General features: G+C 36.3%; 1 protein-coding gene across 3 annotated transcripts in view; it reads left to right on the top strand.

The window, feature by feature from the left end:
- Positions 1 to 27,026, top strand: part of SOCS6 (suppressor of cytokine signaling 6) — a 28,044-nt gene extending 1,018 nt beyond the window's left edge. The window contains exons 2-4 of one of the 3 annotated variants that reach the window (XM_080610624.1): positions 20,183 to 20,234; positions 20,911 to 21,088; positions 22,698 to 27,026. In XM_080610624.1, the coding sequence (XP_080466750.1) occupies positions 22,823 to 24,427 (1,605 nt within the window). In that variant the 5' untranslated portion in view covers positions 20,183 to 20,234; positions 20,911 to 21,088; positions 22,698 to 22,822 and the 3' untranslated portion in view covers positions 24,428 to 27,026. The remainder of the gene's footprint in view (positions 1 to 20,182; positions 20,235 to 20,910; positions 21,089 to 22,697) is intronic. The other 2 variants (XM_080610623.1, XM_080610622.1) reach the window with 2 other exon arrangements.
- Positions 27,027 to 27,264: the final 238 nt, after the last annotated feature.

Genomic DNA, 27,264 nt, shown 5'->3' with positions numbered 1-27,264 from the left:
TGCTGTCTCCTTTACTCTTTGGTCTTCCTGTATTTTCAAAATCATCTTAGTTTGGAACACTTTCTTTTGTGGAGTACGTTACTTTCTGTTACAGTGTTGGTTGCAGAATAATGCGCTTCAGCCAGGGAAAGCTGCTCTTCCACTTAGTAAATTCTTGTGCCTTTTTACTATTAGGTGCCAGCCCCTCTTTCCTACCTGCCAGGAATGTTTATACCCTGTCCAGCCTCTTAATACACCTATAGTTTAAAAATGCCTGCTGCAGGCCTTCTGTATTAAAGAGCTGCTCTCTGCACAAGTGCTTGGGTAGTGCAGCTGCATTTCTGCTCTGGGTGGAAAAAGTAGCGCTATTTTTGTTTCATGTTAATAAACACATCCTTGGATTGTAAAAAATATGGAAGCTTCAGTTTAGTTACAAAATAAATTACTTGGCCTGACTGGGAGACTTTAAATCGCTAGAGAATGTGTAGATATTTTTGGAGCCTTCTGCAGTAAGGTGGTAATTGTAGCAAGCAGTTTTATGTGTAACTCATGAAAGGCAAATTTCAGCTTTTTCAAAATGCTTTTCATGAAGTGTTAAGCAGCACTTGAATGGAGTCTTCACTTCCTATTACATATTTCTTGGATCTGTGGCCTTGCACTGTGTTTGAAATTGAACTTGTACTTAAAGCAGGTTTACCTGTTGTAGGCTTAATCAAGTGTGTATTCCCTATATCTTGAGGCTTGAGATTTAAGTAGATTTTTAAATTTAAATTCAATGAGACTAAGCTTTAATACTTAAAAGTATGAATGGTCATAGTGTAGTGTTATAGACATACCTGCATTTGCTAACTCCCTGGGAAGGAGTAAGGAAGGAGCACCCACCGTATTGTTTGCAAAGCTTTTGCGTCACTTCATCACAGTGTGTATGTGCAGCATCAGAATGTTCATGTGGATTCAGGAGACATAATAGATAATCCTTAAACTTCCTGAGAACTGGACATACTGAAGGCTGAAAAAGATGTATGTTAATTTAGACTTTGCTGTGCACAGTATCACGGTATCACAGTATGTTAGAGATTGGAAGGGACCTCAAAAGATCATCTAGTCCAATCCCCCTGCCGGAGCACGTCCTATATTGTGAAGTTGGTCAGCCGGACACCTTGGGTTACTCTTGGAGAGGGGTGTTTTGAAGAAATAACTCCTCCACATTGTTCTGCAAGTAGATTGATTGCACCTCTAAACTCTCCTTAGCACAGTGAAGTGAGAGGATGAGCCCTTAGTTAACAGGTCATCTTAGAAATCAAATTACTTCTTTCTGTTCTTTCGCATGAAGTCTTCTATAGTCATACAATAACTCAAACTTAAACAGTAGAAAGACTTTATCTTGTAGTTGCCTTGAGTTCAGTACATACTTGCACTGTTGCTGGCAAAACTGAGGCCACAGTCCAGGGTAATCCATTACTCAAATACTTTATTTGCTATTGCTTTACTGCCCTCCTGGGCCTACACTCTTTTGGTAGTGTTTGGGTAGTGCAACATATAGGGAGTTGTAGGAAGGTGAGTGATAACATACAGTAGGTAGAAAGGAGACTCTGCTGGTATGTGTCTCAGTTTTTTGTTGATAGTGCTTTAATGCGTATTACCAACAAATTAGAGGGGGTAGCTCAAGCAGTTGTGATGCTCCATGGAGGAAAAATAAGATATAAGTAGTATAAAGGTAAATGTAATCTAATTAAGGATGCAAATACTATAAAATGTAGTGAGTACAAATTGGATAGGATTGGGATTGAGATGTAGGATAAAGTTTTCTTATGCAACTTAACTATCTTGTGATGGAGTATTAAACTGAAAAGAAACAGAACTTTGAGTTTCCTCATTTATTTATTTATTTATTTACTTTTAAAGAGAAATAACAGTATCTGGTAATGTCCATTATGTTTGTGCCAAAATCTGATTTCATTGCATTTTAGCATACACTTTTTTTCAGTAAATACATATCAGTCTTCAGAAGACAATAGGTATACTTAATGCAAAGCTCCCAAATTCTTACATCCTCTTTCCCACTGCCTCACAATAATTTTTTAGTAAAAGCAGAAAAGGAAGCATCCTTAAAAAAAAAAAAAAAGTAATGAAAATTTTCCTTGACAATTTTGAATGGCAAATTATATACAGCAGTATGTTATTTTAGAAAACATGAAGATTGTGCTTGTAATGGAGTATTTATTGTTCATGTTTAAAAAGCAGCTTCATACCAATAAAATATGCTTCTGATACAGCAGAGGTTAAAGATTAATGCCACACAGTAGATTCTTTCTTTTATTGTTATTTTTGCTTTTTCCTCTATAAAGAATTGATTTCTGAATTTAAACTGTATATTACATAAGTTGGATACATTTCTGTGTTAGAAAGTTACTCTAGTTTTGAAACATTTGCAAACTTGTACCTTTTGGTTTTTTTTTGGTTTTGGTGTGTTTTGTTTTTTTTTTGTTTTGGTTGGTTGGTTGGTTTGTTTGTTTGTTTGTTTGTTTTGTTACAGTAGGGTTTTTTTCCCCACTGTAGCTGAATGATCTTATTGAAACAAAAACCTGTCACCTACTTCAGCCTTTCCTGGTAGTTAAAACCAAAACAAGCTGGCCTTGAATTATTGCCCTGGATGAAAATGGAAAGCTATCTGCATGTGAAGTGTTGTCTAATACATCAAACATATAAAGAAGGTTACACAATCTTTGCTGGGCTCTATACAGACTGAATTTGAAAAGGCAACATGATGCAGAATCTGAGTGAGTCTACTTACTGTAAGAACTAAAACTCTCAGATCCAAAGTAATTTCGAACATAAATTATGTTTGTTATTTCTTTCTTAAGCTCACTTAAAGAAAAGTTGTACCTATTTTTTTCTTCTATTACTTTTCACGGTGTTCTGACTCCAGCTTTTGTCATGTACAGACATGCAAGCAATAAGCATCTGCAACTCCAGATAATTTCAAAAAGTTTTGGCTTTGCAAATCTGACTGGTATTCATTAGTCTGTAATGTAGATTTAAGGACCCATCTTTAGACATTTTTATTTAAAAAAAACCCAACAACTATATGTCAGGAAATTTTCTTCTGGAAAATATTAAGATAACCTACTCTGAAAATTATTGGCCCTTTTCTGTGTCCTTAACCATTCACATAACATTTTGGTCTCTGAGGAACTCAGTTGACTTTGTTTATGACAAGAATGTAAGCCACATGTTACCTAAAAAAAAAATTGTTCCTTGATTGCTACATCACCAATAAAACTATGCAAGTTAAATATAAGTCTTTATTTGTTTAGTGCAGATGCCTATACATTGTCTAACTTGTTCTGCCTCTGACTTTAAAACTCTATTTAAGGAAAATGAAAAAAAAAACTCCTTGCTTGCAGGTAACCCCAACCTAGGCATGCTGTATCTAGGCATTTATGTCCAGGTGATGCTCTCCAAATACTGTTTCCCATTGTGTATTTATAGGACATATAGATCATGAGATAGTTCCTAGCCTCTGTGAAACAGCCTTTACTTTTTGAACCTGCCAAGTGCAATAGGTTGGCAGTTTTTTAAAAAAGTCTCAGATTTGTAAAGTATGTGTGTTTTTTGTTACAAACACCAAACAATTTTACTGTAAACTGCTGTAAAAACAGTTTTGGATGGGAGCCATTTTCTCTGGCAGGGAAGGTATAAGTAGTAGACGGTAGTCTTTTTTTCAGCATTTGTGAGGTGATCTGTAGTAAAAAAAAAAAAAAGAAAGGAGCAATGAAAATGAACTTATGTGCGGTGTTAAGTAAATCATAGGGATATGTGGTATTTTTCTATGCTTCCCAGAGCAATGTATAATCAGCAACTGTATTTGTATTATTTAACTTGAATGGCATATGGTAATGATCTGTAAGATGACTTGTGTAAGGTTTTGGTGCTCTCAGCTAGCAGCTAAATTGATTAATCTTAGGATTTGAGATTGCAGACTTAATACCTTTGGTATTGTTTCTCAAGGATATTATGTATTAATACATAGAGTGCTACTCTTGATGACAGAATTTCTGGAAGTGAGGATCCATTCAGACTTAGTTTTACAGTGTATGATCTCTGTTTTTCTTGAGTAGTTTTATTCTTAATTAATCTTGACATTCTCTGGTAAATGTGCTAAAACAGCAGTTTGTAGGAGTCTTGAGTAGGTGATTGTTTTTCCTTCTATAAGGCAGTCTGCATTTCTCAGATAGGTTGAGAACGAATTAGTAGGCTACTCCAAACATTTCTGAAGAATGTTTGTTTGATCCCAAGATGTCTCCAATACAGTGGTCAAGTTTGCTTTCCTTTTTATTCCTTCTGATTTAGGAAATTCTGTCTCCTCTGACTTTGCCTCAGTAAGTGCTACAAGACTGGGCAGTTACAAGCTGTAATGCTGACTGTGGTTTTGGCATCAGAAATGGGTTTTAATACCCTTGGATTACCTTTCAGTTGGTAATTGGGCATCAGATTAGAAGGTTTATTAAAACAGAGAAATAGAGACTGGTGGCATTAGGGCAAAGGTGTTTGATTACAGAAGGTGTGCTTTCTAGGATAAGAATTGTGGAAGCTGTAGTCTAGAAACTGGGTGGACAGCTTTTCTGGTTGACTCCATTCAGGAGCTGGTGGGAACTAAGCGAGTAAGGAATTCTCGTGGGATTCACTGAAGAGAAGCTGTTTGTGCAGGCATACTGGTTTGGGTGAAACCTGTTCTGGGGAAGTTTTCCAGAATTTTGGTCAGCCCAATGAGAGTGACTCCAGAATACTTGGTGTGTGCATTCAGAGGTATGAGTTGCTAGTTTATGTGTAAGATCTTAAGTGTGGGTCTGTGTAAAGGTAGGTACCTGGTGGCTTTCCTTTTTTCCTTCACCTCCGAGTTTTCTCTTTAGTGGAAAGCAAGCAAAACCAACCAATGCTGATGCAGTGCTCTATGAAACATTGATTTTTCTCCTCTTCTTGGCTTTTGAAAAGAAGAGAGCTTATGGTTAATAGTAAATAATGTTGGGAAGTAATAAAGGATTAGCCATAGGCCTTTGGCATATTTTGTGCAAAAAAATCTAGTTACTTGGCAAAATACTTATGTGTAAATATAGATATTCCACAGACCCTTAATAAAGGGATAAAAAAGAGTCTGTACTGACCAGTGCTCTGGTCTTATTTGCAGTCTAATCCACTGGTGGTCAAAAGACAGTGAAGGGAAGTTGTTACATCAGTTCTGACTCAGATGTACTGTATTACTAAAATAAGTGCTTTGTGGAAGCAGCAGTGTTTAAAATGTTGTTTGACATGGAAAAGAGTAACAGAAATTCTATGTATCAGCATTGAAAAGTATGTATCCTATTTTTTTTTTTAAGTGGGCTAATACATTTTTTCATTTTATTTATAGCATAAGTTTAAAGGTATGGCAGAAAGAACAGGATTAAAAACAGTCTGTGTGTGTGTATGTTACTCTTTATTTTTTCATGCTTGAAATTTCAAGCTTAGCTAGCTTTTGCAGCCAGGCTTCTATACTCCTGGCTCTGCAGAAATTTGACCTTGCTCTGGAGATAGCTTTCTTAAGGGCTTTGAGTTTGTGTAAATCTCAGAGATTCATATAGACAGTGAACATTTTATCTTAGATCCTGCATGCAAGAACTTATACACCAACATGAAATTGCTCAGTGTAAGGCCCCAGCTCTTCATGTGCAAGCTAAACATAATATATAATAAACACTCCTATTGGTTTAAATTTCTCACAATTAATCTTTGCTGGGTTGGGATTCAATATTAGCAAAATCAGATTGTTTAGGGCTGTGTGGAAGATTCTTTTCTGCTTCTGTGGAAAATTATTAAAAAAACCCCAAATCCACCACCACCAAAAAAAACACCTGGAACAGTGCACCCAAACCCAAAAGTCTTCCAGTGTGCATTAGGTCAAGACAGTGTCTTGTCTAAAAACTTTTGCTAAAATGCTCTCCATCAGTTTCTTTGGTGTGGTAGCGAGATGTTTCTGTCTGCAGGTGGTTAGAGTGTAGGTGTAGGAGGAAAAATATAACTTCCTGATTTTAATAATGAATAATTAAGAGTTTCTCTAGTTTTGACCCAAAATTAGAAAATTTACATGTAGAGTAAGCTTTTTCAGAACTGGTGTATTCTTGTAAATCTGAGAAATTAGGACTTCATAAAAAAGAGGGCTAAGCAGCTTCGCCTATGCAGTAAAAATTCTGTTCTCCTTCTGGTCAGTGTGCTAGTTGTGCAGTGTTAATTTATGTGCCTTCTTAAAAGCACCCCTTTTAAGGATCAGTCAATTTAGGAAACCTATTTAATGTTTCACCTTCTTTTTTAAGGGAAACAAAATATTAATTCTCTGAGATTAGATGGAGATAATACTCTTTGTACAAGTGTGTTTACCCTGTGTCTTTGACAGTTCTTCGAGCACAGCCATGTCTGCTGTTTCCCATATATGTATGCATGGGCTCAAGACCATAAACAAGATTATGACTTTACCCTTTGTTCTTATTGTGCCTCCTGCCAGTGAAAATGGGAAGGGAAATGTTTTAAATAAGTAGTATTTTACAGTCTCATTTTCCCAAATGCTGAGCTTGGGTTACTCTCTGCAATGGGTCCTAAGACCTTGGAGGGACAGCCAGGATGAATGCACCAGGAGCCAGTGGGCAAACGTTGGGTGCAACTTCTGTTCGACTGATCCAGGTTCTACTGCTAGAGTGTGTTCCAGAAGCATTCGCTTATTTACAAGAGGTACTCTGTGAGGAAGAAGATTTCCTTTTAGGAAATCCACCTGACTGAAGATCTCTCAGTCTTTAAACAGAAAGAAGGAAGTCCTCTTTCTCTGCCCCTCTGCCCTGTTTTGTTTTGTTGTGCTGGCTTGTCTGTAGGCTAAACCCTGCTTTCTGTTTCACTGACCATGAAAGATTGTTCTTCAATAGCCAATACTGTTTGGCATTCCATGTATAAAATCAGTTAGATTTGAGGTTGACAAATGATCCTAACCTAATCTTCCTGTATGTGGTTTGATACAGTTACCAACTTTCTTTAAGTGAACAATATTCATTTGAAAGAACACGACAGTTTAGAAGGATTGTTTTCAAATGTCTCATTCTTGAGGATTAGAAAGCTTTTAAACGGTCTTAAGTTTATTTAGCAATTGGCAGGCTAGCTTATGAATCACATAAAGTCCAAAGGAGGAAATAAGATGCTGGGGGTACTGGAAATAGAGTATATTGAAATAAGGATTGCAATAAAAATAATTTGGAGTTGTAATAGTGGAAAAGAGGACAGAATTGTGAGCCTTCTTGTCTTATTTTTGTGTGCTGTGCTCCCAAGAAATCTGATGATATATGACCCTTCTGTGGCAGTATTGTATGAAGCATATTTTCTGATTCTGAGGATTCCAAAACTGATTTCAGAATCAGTAGTGAAGTGTTACAATATTGTATTATTGTTTTACTTTGGTATTGATTCATCAGGGTGAACATGTGAGTAGCTCTGTTAAAATCTCTCTGTCAATGCTTAGTGTTGAAAAGTGAGTGAAGCTTCTGCCTGTGTGTGCCTGACCGCTCCAGCCCCTCCAAATTTAGAGAAGCTTAAAATAATAATTGTAGTACTCAAAAATGAAGATGCAGGCCATAGGGAGCTTGTGTACTTATCAAGTATTATCAAAGCCAGTAGTTTTATGATAAGTTTTTGTTTAAGTACAAATAGTGGGGAAATAGACTTCTAAAGCAAAATGGATACTAGTATTTATTTTCAGATTAATTGTTGAAAGGCAGTTTAAATTATGTTTTGTATCACTCAAAAGTTTTTTTTTTTCTCACTTCAGAATATACCAAATAAATCCAGCCTACTAAATTACCATGTACTATTAGTTTTTTCCAGGAAATTTGATTAAAATTAATTTTTTTAACTTCCCAGATTAAGTTGCTTCTGTGTTGTACAAAGTTTTGACTGCAACTATTTGAAAAACTCTTTCAGTGTTTGTTAACTTTGTCTCTTTAAAAATGCAATTGTTTTATGTAGTAGTAGTGGGAAATAGTATGCTTTCCTTATCGGTATGAAGTACTAAGTTACTTAAAGCTTTAATTTTTATTTCATGAAAAAATAATATTGGACTTTAGTTTAAAAAAACACAAAAATGTTACTCAAACCTCTTTTTAGAATATTAACACTAATGTTAGGATTTGCATATATCCAACAAGATTATGTTAAGGTATTTAAGCAATGTGAAACACTATTTTTCTGGATGAGGTGCTTCTTTGAAACTTAAACTATAGCTGCTTGAGGGCACGATGAAGTTACAAATCTATTTGGTGACTATATGGAAAAGCTTCTGTACTAACAGTGACAGAGAGAAGTACATTCAATTGGAAAGGAGTTATTAATGACATTTTTCTGATAACATTATTTATGCATACTTTTTGCCTTAAATTTTCCCTTCTATTAAGTATTATCAGAGCCTAGATCAAACCAGTATTGATCTCAGTTGAATTGCATCTTGTTAAATAGCATCGGTGTTCCAGAATAGAAGTGAGTTGCTAATATAACTGTGTAAGAGTGGCTTCCTTACGCTTTTGGTATTAAATGCTCTTTTGCCTTTTAAGTGGATTCCCGAGAGCACGTGAGCGAAGTATATATTGTCACAGTTACTTACTGGGGACCAAGTAATTGAACATTTGGCCTAGCATCCGTGTGATGGACAAAATTTATCTGCAATGAAATAAAATACAAAAGTATATAGCTAAAAAATTCCCTTGTCATTTGCATGTACAAGTTTCACAGACTGCAAGCAGTACAGGCTGCATTTCCGAGTGATGTAAAATACAGGATGTAACAGCTTGGTATCTAGAGCCCTTGTTCAAAATGTAAGATAACCAAGTTAATTCTCCGCTTCTATCCTTTCTGTATGAGGATTACCCTGAACGCCAGCCTTTTGGCTGCTCTGTAGTGTGAAAAATTCTCTGTTCCTTCTTTTAAAGCTCTTCTACAGAAGATTAACTGAACTGAAAAAGAAAGGGCTAGAGATGGTCTGTTTTCTCATCCCAGTGGAGTAAGCAACTGCCTTGGAGAGGGAAAACCTAGGGCTGAATTTCTGACCCGGTTCATCCTGCATCTGAAACTTGTTGCAAAGTTAGGTATCTTAATCAAGAATGAGTGAGAATTTCCCTTCCACAATGGCTAGGACCACTCTCCAAGTTGCTAGAATTTGTGGTTTAATTTCCATTGGTGCAGTCTACTTATGTGATTCTGAGGGATACTATGATCATTCTTCCGCTTCTCATGATGTCCATGAAAAATTATTGCTGTTTTATTTTATGCAGCATGATTCTGTGGGGTGATGAAGGGCAGTCTTGCAACATGCCTAAGGAAGTAGGTGAATGCGTAGCCATGAGGTAGGCATTGATGCTGTTCTGTACTCCTGCTTTTAAATGCAAAAAATAAGGCTAAGGGCTACTGAAGATGTTTTAATAATGATAATAATAGTAATAACTCTCTGAAATTTGGTGCTTTATAGATTAAGCAGCTCTGTGTATGTGAAGGAGAGAAGGGTTTTGATGAGCAATATTTTAAGTAAATTCTGATGCCTGTGGAGACTGACTCTTCCAGTGTGCCCTAAATGCTGTTGTTTTTCAGAGGAGTTGCTTGTTCATAGATACTGAACCCCTGGCCCTCCCAGATCTTAACATGGACAAAAATCAGATGTTTTATCTCTATTTATGTAAGACTGGTTGTAGCTTTGACCTTTGCAGTTTGTCAAAATGTGCTTTGCTTTAATTTGTATTTTTGGAAAGTAGGCCATCAGCCTCTGATGTTTTTTGTCAAAAGAAGAATGTGGTACAGTTGTGAGAATACTCTGTGCCCCACTGGGGTCACCAGTTTAGCAGAAGCAGAGTTTGTGTCATACAGGGTTTAAACTCTGGGCAGAAATATTATAGGCCTAATTGTTCGTCTGAATTTACATTCTTTGCAGGCTGCACTTTCACCAGTGGTTTAGAACTAATCTTGAAGGGTGTTTTAGTTCTGGGGTTTCTATGGGTGTCTGTGTGGATTTTTTTTTTTTTTTTTTTTTTTATTACCTTCCTCCATAAGTCGTATTTACCCTCCCCCCCCATCTTTCTAACTCCTTGAGATATATACCACTGATGGATCTTCTGCTTGTTATCTGACTACCTGATATGTTTTTGTACTATAGAATGTGATTCATTCACTTACTGCTTTGAAAAATGAAACAGTTGGGCTGAAAAGACTTTGTAAAATATCTACTGAATTGTAACCTTTAAAGAAAGTCGGGAAGTTGAATCATGACTCAATAGAGAACTGTGACAGAAGGTATCTTGAAAAGTTAGGTATGTGCCCACAGGATGGTGAACCCCCAGCGACTTGGGTTTAGCTTACTCCTCCATTGACAGCAAACCCCTGAAAGGGACCACAGGTTTTACCAATCTCCTTCAGTGAGTGGCTGTTTACTGTTGCAGTCAGCTACTGGAGTTAAACTCATTTGGTTCTCTTGTCATCTTGTACTTTTACCTGGAGAGATGGGGGAGATTTCAGATTCAAGTAGATACCCATTTACTCAAAACCCCAGGAGGTCACACCACTCCCCCCTCCCACCCCTGGCCATCACTCTGCATCATAAAAAAATCAGAATTCAGGTTTTGAATTAAGTGACCCTAAGTTGGCTTATTATTCAGCTTATGAATCCATTTTAGAAAGTGTAAAGGTATAAGATTGAGCTCTCTCTTCTGGCTCCTCAAGTGTCGAATAGAGCACTGAATGCCTGAGCATTAGCTTATAAGTGTCAGATATAGAGACAGCAAAAATTTCCTTAATGAAGCCAATAATTATGTCTGTGAGTTCTGGAATTTAGAGGTTAATTAGTATACTGTAAGTGATAGGACCATACACTTTAAAGGGTGGTGAAGGGTAGAATTAGTATAAACATTATAGTCCCATATGTGAGGCAGGACAGAGAAGAGAATTGCTCAGGAAACCCTTCTGGCTTTTCTCAACTTTTGGGTTACTGAACTTTGAACTTTAATGAAATTGTTTGGTATGTTTCCTATAAAATAGTTCAGATGAAGGATACAAAATGATTTTTTTTCTCAGTATGCTGTTGTTCAATAGGGAAAACACAAAAGATTTTACTCCTTTGTGATAGAAGTTGTGTGTGATTATTCTAGTGAATTTTCAAGAAAGTAAAATTGATTCTGGAACTTACTGGTCCCTTCAAGAATATTCTCAAATTTTGAATTGATGTAATACATAGAAAATGTTTATAATTTTTAATATTTTTGATAGCGATTTCTTATCACAGTGATATAAAAAAGTATTGGTCTTAACTGCTAATGGGAAATTAAAACCAATAGTAACAAACCACTTTTGCTTCTAAAGAACATAGTTGAGATACTGGCAGTTGGAGATAAGCAGTTTTTCTGTTACAATGAAACAGTTATGTGAAAGGTGTCTCTGAGGAATAAAATTGTTTCATGCCACTTTCCTCCTTGTTTTTAGAAATGTTTTGAGTTCCAGAGAAAGCTTTTCCTGTATTTAGAAATGTCCATGCAGATTTATATATATAAAAAATATATATGATTTTTTGCTATGGCTGCTTCCTTGTCTGCTTATTTGATAAAACTTTATTGGGCAGTTCTGAAGAGGCTGCAGGGCATTCAGGCAGGAGGAGCTTCTTTGAGTTCGTTTCTATATGAAATAATGCTAAAACAAGCTATAGTCTTTGAATCTGAGTTTAACTCTGAACTGTTTAGAAGGGAACTCAGGTTCTTGAGTAGTAGCTTGTACTTTAGATGAGATACTATATTACAGTATTTTATCTAGTTGTTATTTTAAAGATCAAAAGGTCTGCAACTACAAATAATTGTTACTTAAATGTAACCAATGCTTTTTCATCCCAGGTACTTCATGTTTCACTGAGTGTCACTTTCTCTTTTAATGTGTTGTATGGAATGGGTGCATATACTTTCATATTATACACAAGTTATGTTTGTGTTAATGGTGTGCATTTGTAATAAAACAATTGGTTATTAATTTTGAAAAATGTCACTATTTTTAATAAAAAAGAATGAACCAAGTCTATATGAATTTCACTAAAAATGAGATTTTTTTTCACATTACATTCCTAGAAAATGAGGATAATACCAGGTGTTGGTTTTCTGACAGAATTTTCCATTATTAGAAATTAAATATACCAGCTGATTTATGTGTATAAAAAAGTAAAGTCATGGAATAGGAGTCTCTGTGGTTTTGAAACTTATTAAATCTTTGAGTTGTATGGCAGCCAAATGCCTTGATATGAGGCAAGTATTATGCAGTATTGACATTAAACCTTTTCATACAGTCTGGGGAGAATGGTAGATCTTTGTGGCATCCGTGTTTTTTTTTTTCTCTGATAATTTAGTGAATAAAGTCCAAAACTAGAGATCAGTCTCTTCCTCTCTGTGATTCTGAGGAATGTCCTTATTAACAGCTTCTTACTCCTTGGCATGTATGTGTGAATGCTGTACAGATGCTGTGGGAAAGAGCTATCTTTCTGCTTTATTTCTCTTTAATCAAGGTACTATGCTCTCTTTCCTCTCAGACCATAAACAGGTCCGCTTAATCATTCCATTTATGTAAAAGATTAACTGCATTATAAAGGATTGCTGCATTTCAGCTTAAATTGAGGGGATAGAGTGTATACCTTCTAATGAAAGAAAGCTTTTATTGTTATGAAAATAGCATGGTAGAAGTGGTAGAGTGATAGCTGTAAAGAGCTCAGATCTTACCTGGTCATACAAATTTAAAGGGTAATCCAGCCCCAGTCATAAACTAACCCAGCTGAGGTTAATTTGAAGCCATAGGTGTGGCCATCATCAGTCATGAGATCGAAGGCAGAATGGTAAGTACAAAAGTAGTGTAAGACTGCAGTGTACTGTATTTTGTTCAGGCCTTCAGAGAAGCTGAGAAGGAAAATGACTCTTACTTCAAGCACAGGTCCTCCAATTGTAGAACATGACTGTGCTTGATATGGTGAAACGGAATCCTCTGTATAGTGAATTTGCAAACTGGTCTCTATTTTAAAAATTTGTTTCTGCTTTTATTCTGTCTTCTGTATGTGTTAGACAGCTTTGTGTTAATAAATTTAGCTTTTACAGTTTTAACAATATTTCTTTTGTTAATAGTGAAATAGATTAGATAACTAAATTTGGATTATTGCTTGAAGAAAAGCATGTTCTTAATAATTAAGTTTGGGGGGTATTTTTACGAAGATGTTTTGTGGGGTTTTTTTTCTGCTGGATATTTTGAAAATAATAATTTTAATTTGTACAAAATCTTTTTTCTGGTTTTGCATACCTTTGATGCCAGGTGAATGTTATTTGTAGAAACAGAGGTCAATTAGATGTTCCTGATTGTCTGTCAAGTAAGCATAAATCAAAGAGAGAAGGTGAGCAGTTGCTTGCTGGTCAGGATACCGGTTTTACAAATACGTGCTGTGAAGCCACCTGTTGGCATGATAGCGTGGCTAGGAAAAATGTTTAAAATAAAAGTTTTGGGTTTTTTTCTGTGAATGTAACTCTCTAGCTCTCCTGATGTGTTGCTTAGGTTTTGATTTCTGCTTCTCAAAAAGAGAGTATCCCATGTTGCACCTTAAGGAATGCGTAATTATCAGTCATACTTGCTTGGTGCTATAGTGTGTAAAAGCTACTTCCTTTATATTCATTTTCACATCAGATGAATTAGACAGGAGCGAACATGATTATAACAAATTAACAGCTCATAACTTAGGGAGAATGGCAATATTAAAAAAAGATAAAAATACTCCAGTTTTATTCCAACTAGTATAGTGAAGTATGTGGTGATATTGTGTAAACCTATCTGTTTTCAGCAGAAATATGGTACAAGGCTTTTCCTTCTGTTACTTTTCCTGTCTTTTCCTCCTTTCCCTCACAGTGTCTTCCTTTCTTATCTAGCATTATTCTCCTGCATGCAGACATGCATGCACGTGTGTTAACTTGGAGATGTATTTTTGTATTGGCTGTTTGGTACATGCCCTATATACTGCAGGGTGCATCCATGGTAGAAGATTGACTTGAGAAGCTGAATGTCCTGACAGCACTGTAATAAAGATAATTCATGGTACCTGTTTTATGTCTCTTCATCAAAATATCTGTCAGCAGCAGGCCCTTTTCAGCTGGCTTCATTGTGTTTTGGAAGTTGGCCACAGTGACAGTGTTTCTCTGCTTGCTGTAGAAATGCTAGCCTGAAGTGGCCCAACATAAACTTCGAAAGCGAAACTAACATCAGTACAAGTCAACATGAAGTGGTAATACTCAGCTGTTGCATGTCTGCTAAGTGTTTTCTTCCCTTTTTTGGGAAGGGCTGGAAAACTGTTTCTCACAATTATGTTATTTAGTCACTAATATTAAAAGAACACCAGATTATTGCTGGCCACAAAATCACTTTGAGAGAATGATCTGCTTTATTATTTCTGCCCTTCTGGCGTATACTTTAAATGGATGGACAACATTTGTAAAACTACGTTTTGAAATGCATTGGGATTCAGAAAACGAGCTGCATTCAGAATTGGGTTTTAGTGTCTGCATCTGTACAGTTAGATAGGTAATGTTTCTTTCAACACATGTTCCAGAATTTAAGCATTAGGCAGAAGTGGAAATTTTTGTTCTTATGGAATGCCTTTTCCATTCTTTCTTTCATTTTCACTGTATTCATTTCAAATTTCTGTTGTTCTCAAATAAGTAGGCACAGAATCTGTTCTTTGCTGAAGGCAGTTTCTTACTGTAAATTGTATACTGGTTTCTGCAAGTAACTTTACAAAAATCTTAGAGCAAAATTGTTTTAAAAATTATTCCTTTTTACAGAACATTGTGTTCGTCCTTCCTGCTAAATGAGAAACTGCTTTGTAGAGCACTGTAGTCTTCGAAGTTTTCAGACTCCTAACATAACTGTATTAATAATTAATAACTGTATGAGAGCTGCATAAGTATGTTTGATAAGCAGTAAGTCCTCCCTCCTCCTACCATACCTTGCAGCAGAGGAAAAATATTTTGGTGTATCCACCTTCTGTCAGGACAGAGGAGTAGGCTGGACCCTTACTCAGAAATGAATTCTCATACATCATCTCCCAGGAAATCTAACCTTTGCTTACAAAGCTAAACTTAGTTTTTGCTGACAGACATCCTGCTGCAAGGCTGGCTGCTGCAGTCTTGTAAAATAGCAAAAAATGAAAACTGAGTCTGACTGAGCTTTATTCTCCGTCTGCTTTTTCACAGCTGTGAAAAAGAAAAAATGAGGTTTATTTGCACTCAATGGATGTGCTTTTCTGTAGTGAAACACATAGCAGATTTTTTTAAGTGACTTCTCTCATTTAAGTCAGCAAAAATATTCCACTTTTCTGTTTTTCAGTAGCTTGGCATACATAAATCCTCTGGGTCATTTTTGTTGGCTCCTTTTCCCCTCACTGCTGGTTCACCAGGGTCTTTAGAGCCAAGCTGTGGCTTTCTTTTCCCTGTATATTTTCAGCATGCTTGGAAAATTTGTTAGCCATATACTTGGTTATCAGATGTCTGTTCAAAAGAAAGTGATGAAAGGTGGTACTTGTGCCAGTCTTTTAGTAAATGTATTGAAAAATACAATCTGCTTTGTTCCCTGTTGACTCCCAGTTGTTGAGAGAAGTCGTAAGAGCGGTTGAAGCGGTTACTGTTCTGGCTGTAGTCCACCCAACTCCCCCAGAGTTTCCTACTCCTAAAGCAACAGTGGTGGTATGATGCTGTTTGTGTTCTTGAGCTGACACCAGCTGATAGAAGCTGGTGCTAAATTCAGTTTAAAGTACCGAGTTAGTATGCCTGTAGTAGCTGTGGAGCAGATTGCATGCCAGTCAGCCATCCTTGTGTAAGTGAGATGCAACCTTGGGAGAGGACTGTTAGTGTTAGTAGCTGCTTTTCGCTACTGTAGTGATGAGGTTATTGTAGTTACAAGGCTGTATATACACAGATGAACTATAATACAGAGATGCCATTTAACACTCTTCACTTACTCCCCAGAGGAAAACTACCAATCAGATAGAAATATTTTGTCCTGCAACCAAATATGGGAAAGAAGAACAGGACTTACTGCAAGCAGCCATGGATTAAGTAGTGCTTTAAAAAAAAAAAAAAAAAGGAAAAAAAAAAGAAAAAAACAAAAGTCAGTGAAATCCATGTTAAGGAGCATCCTTTTTCAACAGCAGGCTAGAGGCAATTAGTCAAGGTATACAGACTTCTTTGGCTTTGCATGGAGTTAATTCCATTAATGGTGAAGAAAAATCCCTTTATTATTATCTTATCCTACTTTTCTACTTATTACCAAATGCATACCTTGCTTATTCTCTGCTAAAGGTTGCTAACTGTGATTAGGGTTACTCTGTATGTTGTTAGAACATTAATGACCATAGAATGTTTTCCCTTTAAGCTTTGTAAAAGGAAGAAAAGTAGAAAAAAAAACAAAAAAAGCAATGTTGTTTTCAAGGTATAAGAGCATGCAATGAGGTTCAACTTACTTCGTTTCAAAACTCGTCGTATTAGAGTAATACAGTGAAGGAATTTATTTGGAGCTCTGGGAAAGGAAAAAAAAACCTCACCATCTTAAGTATGCTGACAGCATCTATAGCGAGAAAGCTGAATGTAGTCTATATGTTCTATCAGAAGCTGATGATATTTGAAATAGATACTTAATCTTTCTTAATGAGTATTTTATGTATAGTTTCTGTACTCATATAGACTGAAACTGTAAGTACATGGCAGGAAGTATCTTGAGCGAGTTTTTTCTGTTACTGGTTTGAAGAAATAACTTCCAGTGATTCAGACTTGATTTTTTTACTTATTGAAGTAAAATCAGGTATGGAGAACAACTTCTTAGTGATTTTACATACACAGATTTAGGAACTCGAGTAAATTTAGACTCTTAGGAATTTCTGAAATATAGCACTTGAAATCTGTGTTACCTTGTGTGCCGAACCCAGGACACCTTGAGATGCTGTTTTTGAAACACCCTTCTGAGTAATGCATGGCTGTATTTCAGCAAGAGTTTGGAGGCAGCAGGGGAACAACACCTCATACTTCTGCAGATAATTAGACTAGGTTTCATTATCTGACTGTAATGAAAACCTGTTGCTTGTCATACCCCAGGAATGCAGAAACTTTTATCTTTCAAGGTATCTTTAGTTATTTTAATATAAATAATTATGTTAAAAATGCAGTAAGTTGAAGTTGTAAATTATGTAGGTCCTATTATGATTCAGTATAATAATAAAGATTATATATTTCTAATCAACAGCCAGACTTTTCAAGAATAGAGCAGTTGAAAATCAAGTTCAGTGCTCCACTGTATCACTTTATGGAAATAAATGAGCAGATTAACATTTATTTAGCAATGTAATTTATTTAGGAAAGTCTTTAAGTTATTTGAAACAGCATTGATTAATAGTTCCAAGCCATTTTAGGACGATATTTTTATTAAACTTTTAAAGGTGATTCTTCGTTCAACAGTGATTTGTATTTTGCTGTGTGTTTCATGTATGATGTTTTCTGTCCTGACTCTTAAAAGTTAGCGTTGTTTTATTTCTATAGCAGTGTATTCTGGCAGTAGTGTTTATAGTATTTTTCTCAGGAAATGAGTGCACCTACCCTGAAGGTGTAAAAAAGATAAGAAAAGATAAGAAAGGTCATATAAATACAAATAATCGAACTTTTTGTTGGTGTACTTTTGTGAATAGTGCATTGAGATAGCTATGTACTGAAAATGTTTTGTAGCATCATACTGACTAAACTGCTGACTATTCAAACTGGATTGCACAAATGGATTTATATTTTTTAAACTTCTGCGTTTTTTCATAAATCTGCTTAAAACCACAACATTGCTGCTCTTCACATTTCAGAGAAGCAGCCTATAAAGTTTTTACTTTAATTCTCTTCACTAATAATTTCACATTTATGTGTAATTAATAGATGTTATTCTTCAAAATAAGGCATGCAAATTTAGTTATGATTATTTTTATAAGCACAGAGTGGCCCATGTTGTTTGCTGGGTAGTAATCTGGCAGTCTGGCACTATGGTAGTTTTTGTCTAGAGGCCTGTGTTTTGTCAACCTGCATAATTTTAAAATTCCAAGATGCAGAATTTGTGATGAAAGTTCATAAGGCAGAATTTCATTTTGCCTCATTAATCTGTGTGTTAACATCAGGTTCTCTTTTTGGGTCTGATTAATCTCCCATTTTCAATATGTATGTTCCAGGTATTACTGTGTACATAGCTACCAGGCTTTGGCAGTGCACTGGCATAGTTCAGACTGGTTTTAGCCGCATATACCTGCGAGAAGAATTTCTGGAGGTGTCTCTAGTTAGGCTGTCTAAATTCACTGTACAGCAGATGGCAGTGGAAGAGCACATCAGTGGGAGACTTCAGTGATGCTATAATTCATACAGAACACTAGCAAAGCTGTTGCAGTGCTGAGGGTTGTGAAGAAGTTGAATAGCTTGTTTTAAGGTATTCCTGGAAGAGGTGCATGCTGGGCTCTTCTGCTTCAGCTCTTCTAGATGTAGACAGTAGAAAATTCTACACTTGCAAATGTATGAGTGTATCATGTTGAGGACTGGTTATACAGTACTTTTAAACACATTAATCCACAATGCAGAATTACTGTTATGTTTTTAAGTATGTGCAAATAAAGAAGCGTATCTGAATCAGTATTTTATTTCATGGTATATTTGCTTTCTGCTGTCTTGGATAAATACGTGTATGAGATATCATAAAGTAGAGTGATTCTCATGCGGAAAACTTGTTTAGAGGTGTGCTCTTGTTTGTAGGTGTGTTGAGTTTATTTTGCAGAGCTTTGACCACGGCCTGTCATTGACTAGATTTTTATCATCTTTTCCTGGATGAATGAGCTGGACTTTTAGATACATGCATGTTGTTCATATAGTTTGTATTTGAACTTCAAACCTTTATTATTTCTTTATATGAAATGTTACAATGATATAAGTAATGAGTTGTGCATTTGGGCAATCGTGTTTTGTTTGATAAAGACATTGGCTACTAAGGTAGATTGGCAGATGTAAACCACTAGCTCAAGCAGGCTCAGTCACATTCAAAGTAGAAAATTTTTAATTCTCTATGCTGCCATAGAGATTTATCTGTTGAGATTATTTTCAGATACTGCTTTTTTTTTGTAAAGCAATACATTTTTATACCGAAAGACTGGTATGTGATAAAAAAACCTGTTCTTTCAAGTGACTTGTTAAGTCTTTTAGGTATGGAGAAACTGAAGAAATGTTGTTCCTTCAGCCAGATCCTAGGGGACAACTTCTTTTGAAATGCGCCAATAAAAAATATATTGTGAATCAGACAGTTTGGGTCTCTTACATCTCTCCCCAGTCAACAGCCTGGTAGTGTTCTTTTATTTTCTCTCTAGGTTAGAAGGCAGATTTTACTTCGTTTCATGCTTGCTTTTTCAGGGTTAGGAATTGCAGACATTATGATGTGCTTCCCACAAGGATGGGGGTACATGCCTGATGAAGTGGAAATAGTATCAGCTTGTGGATGTCAGAAACAGTTGGAGAACATCGTGGATTTCATAAGTGGGGCTAATATGAGGATTCCCAGGCTTCTGGTAGTACTTACACAAAGGCACAGTTAAATTTATCAAATGAGCAAGCACTCTGTCAGTTTAGGAGCAGCATAGAATCCTGAAGTTAAATTTTTCACTCATTTTGTTAGGTTATTTCAGTTATATATGATGAAAAGAAACTGCAGATTGGTAAGATGGCAAAATCCAAATGATTTAGGAATAGAAGGTCAACAAGGCATTTCAAGTCTACTTTTAACTGACATGTAACTCTCCCCTTATCTGTATCTGTAGCTTTTTCTTAATTACTGTACTTTGTCAGTTATTCCAGTATGCCAAATATCAGGTGTATAAAACTCACTAAATGTGTTCTGCTCACGTTTGGTTTTCAGTCCTTCTATATTTGCCAGTTATTCCAAACATATGGAGCTGATATTAAACACCAGTAATTTAAAATGTTAAATTTTATGGTTCTGCATGTATCTGTCATAAGAAAAGGAAAATAAAAACAGTGTCTTAACTTTTGAAAATATATACACATATCCCAGTATCATCTTCATGTTTTTTCAGGTGTCAGGACTCCTGGTACAACAGGAATCATCTTAAAAGTGAGAGATAAGCGGTAAACTTCTAATAAAATACTGGGTTTTAACATTTTAATATTTATTTACAGCAAGAATTGGTTCTTAGTCTTTTGTTTAGGAAACAGGTTGCTTCCTAAAGGCGTGTTTTCTTTGCTGATGGCAAGTGAATCAGTTTATGGGAAGAAAAGAAATTTTTTAGTTTCTCCCCATTGAGAGAAAGGAAGGTGCTCTTTAATTTGGTAATTAGGAAAAGGAAATGGAAATCACCTGAGATACTCTAAAGATGGACCTGGAAAATGTCAGGGGTTATGGCAAAGACAGAACGGGTCTTTGTGGTGGGGTGATGCATAGAATAGGGAATTTGAAGATAGGACTAGGGTACATATCCAAGTAAATCATGCATTAGTGCTTTTGCTGTTTGAGAACAGTGTTCAACTGCCCAGCAGCAGGGCTTTACTTAAATTTTTTCAAGGTATTTTGAAGTTCAGAATCCTTAGATGTCTTTTAGTTTGCTTTGGATATGATCCTTTAGCCTTTGTGTACTTGAGGACCACAAAAGTTGGGCTGGATAAGAGTAATCGTCAATGGATTGCTGTTTGATTATAGTAATAATTCTCCTTACATGATTTTATGCAATTTTTGAGTTGTTATTTAAGAAAATCATATTGCTTACTTGATAAAACTTATTTCTGTTTATGCCATTATTTTTCTCAGTTGCTTGTACTGTGATACCATGGGTGAAAAATGTGAAAAAGGGCAGTTTTACTTTCCCCTCAGTCCACCAGATTCTGGAAGGTTTCTTGAAAAATTAAACTCCTCCAGCTTGCCATGTTTAGCCTGGCACCAGGCTCACTGCTGCAGTTTGTGCTGCTCATATCACACGTGTTTGGAGGTATGTGGAATAATGGCTATTACTAATGGTAGTGCCTACTTCTGTGGCAGCAGCAACTTTCTTCTTGTGCTTCCTCTCTCTACACAGCTGCTTGCTTTGGAAAGTCTAATTAATATTAGAAACACATAAGCCCCCTCCCCCCCAACCCAATAAAACCACCCTCCCACCCCCAAAACCACTGTAGCCAAGCCTCAAACAAACAAAAACAATAACAAAAAAACCCCCAACAACCAAACAAAACAAAAAAAAAAACAAACCCAAGCTGAAAAGTCAAATTTGTGGAGGGGGTAGGTACATGACTCTAGAAGAAGCCAGGTGGGAGCGGTTGGCTGGGGTTTGAGCAGATGTGTCCACTTACTCTTGGCAGAAGTACTGCAGGAAGAAAGCTCTATTAGTACTAGGCAAGGAGAGCCTGTGATTTGACCTCCTCTGTACCTAAAACAGTGTTTGGAAATTAGCTTTTCTTGTATGGAAGTTCAGGAGGAGACTTCTATGACTTGCTCTAACCAGATGTTACTTTGCTGTTAATGTGTGTCTCTTTTCACTAGAGCTAGTTTTCCTAGAATTATGTAGTTATTTGAATATTGCTCAACTTTCCTGTGTAAAGAAAGTGTGACCTTGTAAGATCATGTTTTAGGAATAATTAAGGTTTAATCCTCTTGGATAGAATAGAATATCTTCTATAGTTTTATCATCTATACTGGGGATTTTTAGGAGCCTTCTGAAAGAGAGGGATATTTCTGTGCTTGAAAATTTTATATACAAGCACATATATACATACACAAAATTCTATATATGTGCATTAAATATATGTGCCTATGAGTGTGACATAATGTGTGAGGGAGATAATCCTCCTTCTCTGCTCCACCCTGGTGAGGCCTCACCTGGGTAGTGTGTCTAGTTCTGGGCTCCCCACTACAAGAGAGCAAGTCCAGCTAAGGGCTTCCAGAATGATTAAGGGTCTGGAGAATCTCTCACAGGAGGAAAGGCTGAGGGAACTGGGCCTGTTCAGCCTAGGGAAGAGAAGACTTGGGGGATTTGATAAATGTGTATCTGAAGGGAGGGAGGGTGTCAAGAGAATGGGGGCAGACTCTTCTTGGTGCTACCAGACGATAGGATGAGAGGCATTGGGCAGAAATAAAAACACAGGGAGTTCCAGCTGAACATGAGGAAGAACTCTTCTGTGAGGGTGACTGAGCATTGGAACAGATTGTCCAGAGACCTTGGGAAGCCTCCTTCCCTGGAGATAGTAAGAGCCATCTGGATGCATTTCTGAGCAATGTGCTCTAGGTGACCCTGCTTGAGCAGGAAGGTTGGACTAGATGACCCCTGGTGGTCGATTCCATCCTCGGTCATTCTATGTATATTTTACAAATAGCATGCTGAAAGAAGAAAAAAAACAATAAAAGGAGGAAATCTCCAGGGCAGATATATCAGATTAATTCTTTGAGCCTGATTGGTTTTCAAGTCAGCTCTCTATATTTACTTCTATTTGATGCCCATTAGTTAAAGTACGGGAATTTTTGTTTTGTTTGGAGGGGAGAAACCCTTATGGATAATTTAAAAAATATTTCTTTTGTGAAGTTAATTGTTTCTTATTTGTTTTCAGGAAATGGCTCTTAAAGTTAAATGAGGCTGGATAAAACACATAAATGAAGCAGAAGCTGCTCTGCGTGTGTTAGGGCTATATCACCACAAGCACTGCTGATCAGCCAGACTTGGTAACTTGTCATAATGAAGAAAATTAGTCTCAAAACAATTCGCAAGTCCTTTAACTTAAATAAAAGTAAAGATGAAAGTGACTTTGTAGTGGTTCAGCAGCCATCATTGAGTGAATTTGGAAAAGATGACTCCTTGTTTGGCAGCTGCTATGGTAAAGATTTGGCTAGCTGTGAAGTCAATAGTGAAGATGAAAAAGGAGGCAAAAATAGATCAAAAAGTGAAAGTTTAATGGGTACGTTAAAAAGGAGGCTTTCAGCAAAACAAAAACAGAAAGGCAAAGGCAGCACACCATCTGTAAGCTCTGCCGATGATGACACCTTTTCTTCCTCATCTGCTCCAATAACTTTCAAAGATGTGCGAGCTCAAAGACCTCTGAGATCCACTTCTCTCCGTAATCACCATTACAGTCCAACTCCGTGGCCCCTTCGACCTACAAATTCAGAAGAGACTTGCATCAAAATGGAAGTCAAAGTCAAGGCCTTGGTCCATTCCTCTAATCCAAGCCCAGCACTGAATGGTGTTCGAAAGGACTTTCATGACTTGCAGTCAGACAGCGTGTTCCAGGAACAAAACAGTGTGTTAAAAAATACAGAATCTCAGAACGGGGACTTGCATCTTCATATTGATGAACATGTGCCTGTAGTTATTGGATTAATGCCTCAGGACTACATTCAGTATACTGTGCCTTTAGATGAGGGAATGTATCCTTTGGAAGGATCACGTAGTTACTGTCTGGATAGTTCCTCACCCATGGAAGTTTCAACTGTTTCTTCTCAAGTGGGGGGAAATGCTTTCCATGAAGAAGAGAGCCAAGTGGATCAGGATGTAGTCGTTGCACCAGATATCTTTGTGGACCAGACGATGAATGGTTTGTTGATTGGTACCACAGGAGTCATGTTACAAAGTCCAAGAGTTAATCACAGCGATGTCCCTCCACTCTCACCTTTGCTACCTCCAATGCAGAATAATCAAATCCAAAGGAACTTCAATGGATTGAATGGCACAGATGCCCATGTGGCTGAAAGTATGCGCTGCCATTTGAATTTTGATCCTAACACTGCCCCGGGAGTTGGAAGAGTTTATGATTCTGTACAGAACAGTGGTCCTATGGTTGTGACAAGTCTCACAGAAGAACTGAAAAAACTTGCAAAACAAGGATGGTACTGGGGCCCCATTACACGTTGGGAGGCAGAGGGAAAATTAGCTAATGTGCCTGATGGCTCGTTTCTCGTTCGAGATAGTTCTGATGATCGTTATCTTTTAAGTTTGAGTTTTCGTTCCCATGGAAAAACTCTTCACACTAGAATTGAACACTCAAATGGTAGGTTTAGCTTTTATGAACAACCAGATGTGGAGGGACATACATCTATAGTTGACTTAATTGAACATTCAATCAGGGACTCTGAAAATGGAGCTTTCTGCTATTCGAGATCTCGCCTGCCTGGATCTGCAACTTACCCAGTGAGACTGACAAATCCAGTATCTCGGTTTATGCAGGTGCGTTCTTTACAATACCTGTGTCGTTTTGTAATACGTCAGTACACCAGAATAGACCTGATTCAGAAACTGCCTTTGCCAAACAAAATGAAGGATTATTTACAGGAAAAGCACTACTGAAAGCTTACGGGAATCTTGCATCTTGCACTTTGGGAACGACAACAACAAAAAGAGATTGAATTACAGTTTACAGACTTTCATTGCTATCAAAATCTTTTGCTGCCATAAAAATATTTCATTTTTGTTTGTAAAAGAGAAGTAATGCATTTGGATTTATGTTTGTTTTGGGGGTTTTGTGTATTATTTTGGGGGGCTTTTTTTTTTTTCATTTTTATTTTATTTTTTTTTTTTTAAAGAATGATCTCAAGTTTATTTTTAGAAGTGTGAAATAGCTATCTTTCATCAATGTGCAGATTAATCACAATGTGAATGATCAGATTCTCCTTAATTTCCCCCAAGTCCTTTGCTGCTATCCACTGTGATTTTTATGCATTGAAAGCACATTTCATGTGTATTCAACGATAAGTAAAAGTAAAATAAAACTTGTTCAATGGATTTTTTTTTTTCCCTCTTTAAAGTAGCCTGTTTGAAAAAAGTGATCATGGATAGAAAACATAGTGGTATTCTAAATTACAGAATTTACATTTTTTTATTTTTATGTTAAAAACAATTTCCCAGTATCCTAATTATGAATTTCTATAAAGATATGCCCTAATGTAGAACTTACAGTCAGAGCTGTGTGATAAGAACATAGTTATATGCGGCATGTCTTTGGGAAAAAAACCTACCTTTCTCCTCAGCCTTGTATTGTCTATACACTTTTGTGTTTGAGAAGGTTAGTTCAGCTGCTGCCTTCTCTCAGTGTTCTGTCCTTCTAAAAATGGCCTTTTGAAAAAGTCAGTGTGTAGTACCTATAAGGAAATGGCAGTATTTTGGTCTTGTCAAATATTACCTTTAAAGTCATGCCATAAATTAAATAAATGAACACCTACCAGGTCCCCCTCTTTCTGTCCTTTTCCCTCCTACCTCCTGTTGGGGGGGCAGAGGTGTGTTTTTATAATTTTTTTTAAAAGATTCTAGGAATTTTTATTGTGGGAGTATAAATTGATAAGCCATTGTAGGGAATGGGGGAAAACTTCTAATAGGATGATTTCTACAATATATATTCAAGCTATTTGAAATTTTATAATTTTCTGCATTTTTTTTTCATTCCAGAAATGCAGTAATACACTAATATCCTTTGGATAGTTTTCTCCTTTTTTTTTTTTTTTTTTTTTTTTATATCCTTTGGGGAGGAAGGAACAGGACGTAACATTTTAGATGGAAGATGCTTAAAATGCATCTCTCAATCTCTATTCTCATAGCCTTTCAGATTATAAAACATATGAACACTAACCCTGACCACAGAAAATGTCTAAGTCTATTGTCATAAAATATGTTTTGACATACGAAGCATTGAATCAATTAAGTAAATGTTTATGATATTTGTCAAAAATTCTGGCATTGAAAAGCTTACAGTTATTGTGACCTTCTGTAGGGAAAGACGTTCAGTGGGGATTACTTGTTCTACACTGTAATTGTCATGCAAGGTTAATCCATGGCATTTTTCTGTTTTGCTTCAGGTTTCTCTCTCATCCCCTTCCCTGCCAATGAGTCTATCACTTTTATTTGTTATTTGTTAAAGGGGTCATAGCCTAGGAGAAAGGCTTGCTTTGCCTGCGCCTGCCCCATTTTTTATTTTAGAATGTCATCTTACCCATCCTTGGTAGGAGTGTCTAGTCACTAAACATCAGTTTAGAAGAGGCTGTTCATCTTTGATAGAGCTTTCTTGTTTAGGTCATTTCTTTTCTTTGTTTTGCCTGGCCTTTTGTCCCCTGAAATGAGTCTTTAGTAATGAATACAGTATTGCTGCAAGGTGGTGCAGTAGCACTACATCTTGGGTTGCCTGAATTGATAGACTAAATTTATATTTTTTTAATTTATTTTTTGACCATAATGTTTAATTAAAAACTAAAAAAAAAAAAAAGAAAATCAGAGGTAGAGAAAGGATGCCTTTGCTTTTAAGGGAGGGAGAATAAGGATTTCTTCTTTAGTCTGATAAAGTTTTAAACTTAAAAAGAAAAAAATCTAGAGCAGTCTATACATGTGATTTGTTGGCTCTGCCATTGAGATGTATGTATGAAAGTGTGAATTCTGTTTTCTTTTTTTTCCTCTACTGATTTGCCCTTTTCCCCATCACCGAATCAGGATCACAAACTTTATTCAAAAAAGGCACAATAATCTATTGTATGGTACAGTGTTCTGATTCTGTCTGTGAGGAGGAAAAAGAAAATAATTTTTATGGATTTCAGACACATACTTTTGCAAGAAAACCTCTGGCATTTTCTTCACTTTAAAAATTCTTTCCCCATACAAGCTAGAGGGCCTATGCATTCTACAGAATCTTCGAAAGATTATAGTATATTAAATATTTTCTTTGCCATTTAATACCACTATTGAATGCATTAAACCTGTTTATACTATGCCACATACATTAATTTAGCAGTCATTGCATTGAAACTTAAATATTTGAAGTTGTAATATCCTTGTCTTATTGCTGAATTGAAAAACGTGCAAGAACACACATGCTAAATTTTTGCCCATGCCTTTATAAATTTCATTTTTTTTCACTCATACAAGTTGAGGCCTTTTTTAATAAACAAACAAAACAAAAACAACACACTTTGGTTTAGCTATCCAGTTTTATAATTGCTTTCCTTGCTGTGTTCTTCATCTGTGAACTTTTCCAGGTCAAGTTAACTTTGTCATTTCCCCCCCCCCACTATAAAGCTTCCACAAAAGAAACAGTGTAAAGTGGTTTAGACCTAGAATGTGAGAACCATGTAGCACATTGCTTCTAAATAAAAAGTGGTGGTGATATTTCTACTAAGCTCAAACTACTTTAAATCAGTAGTAAG

Source organism: Psittacula echo (assembly GCF_963264785.1).
Source record: "Psittacula echo genome assembly, chromosome: 2".
In the NCBI taxonomy this organism is placed as follows: Eukaryota; Metazoa; Chordata; class Aves; order Psittaciformes; family Psittacidae; genus Psittacula; species Psittacula echo.
This window is presented reverse-complemented; position numbering and strand designations above follow the sequence as displayed.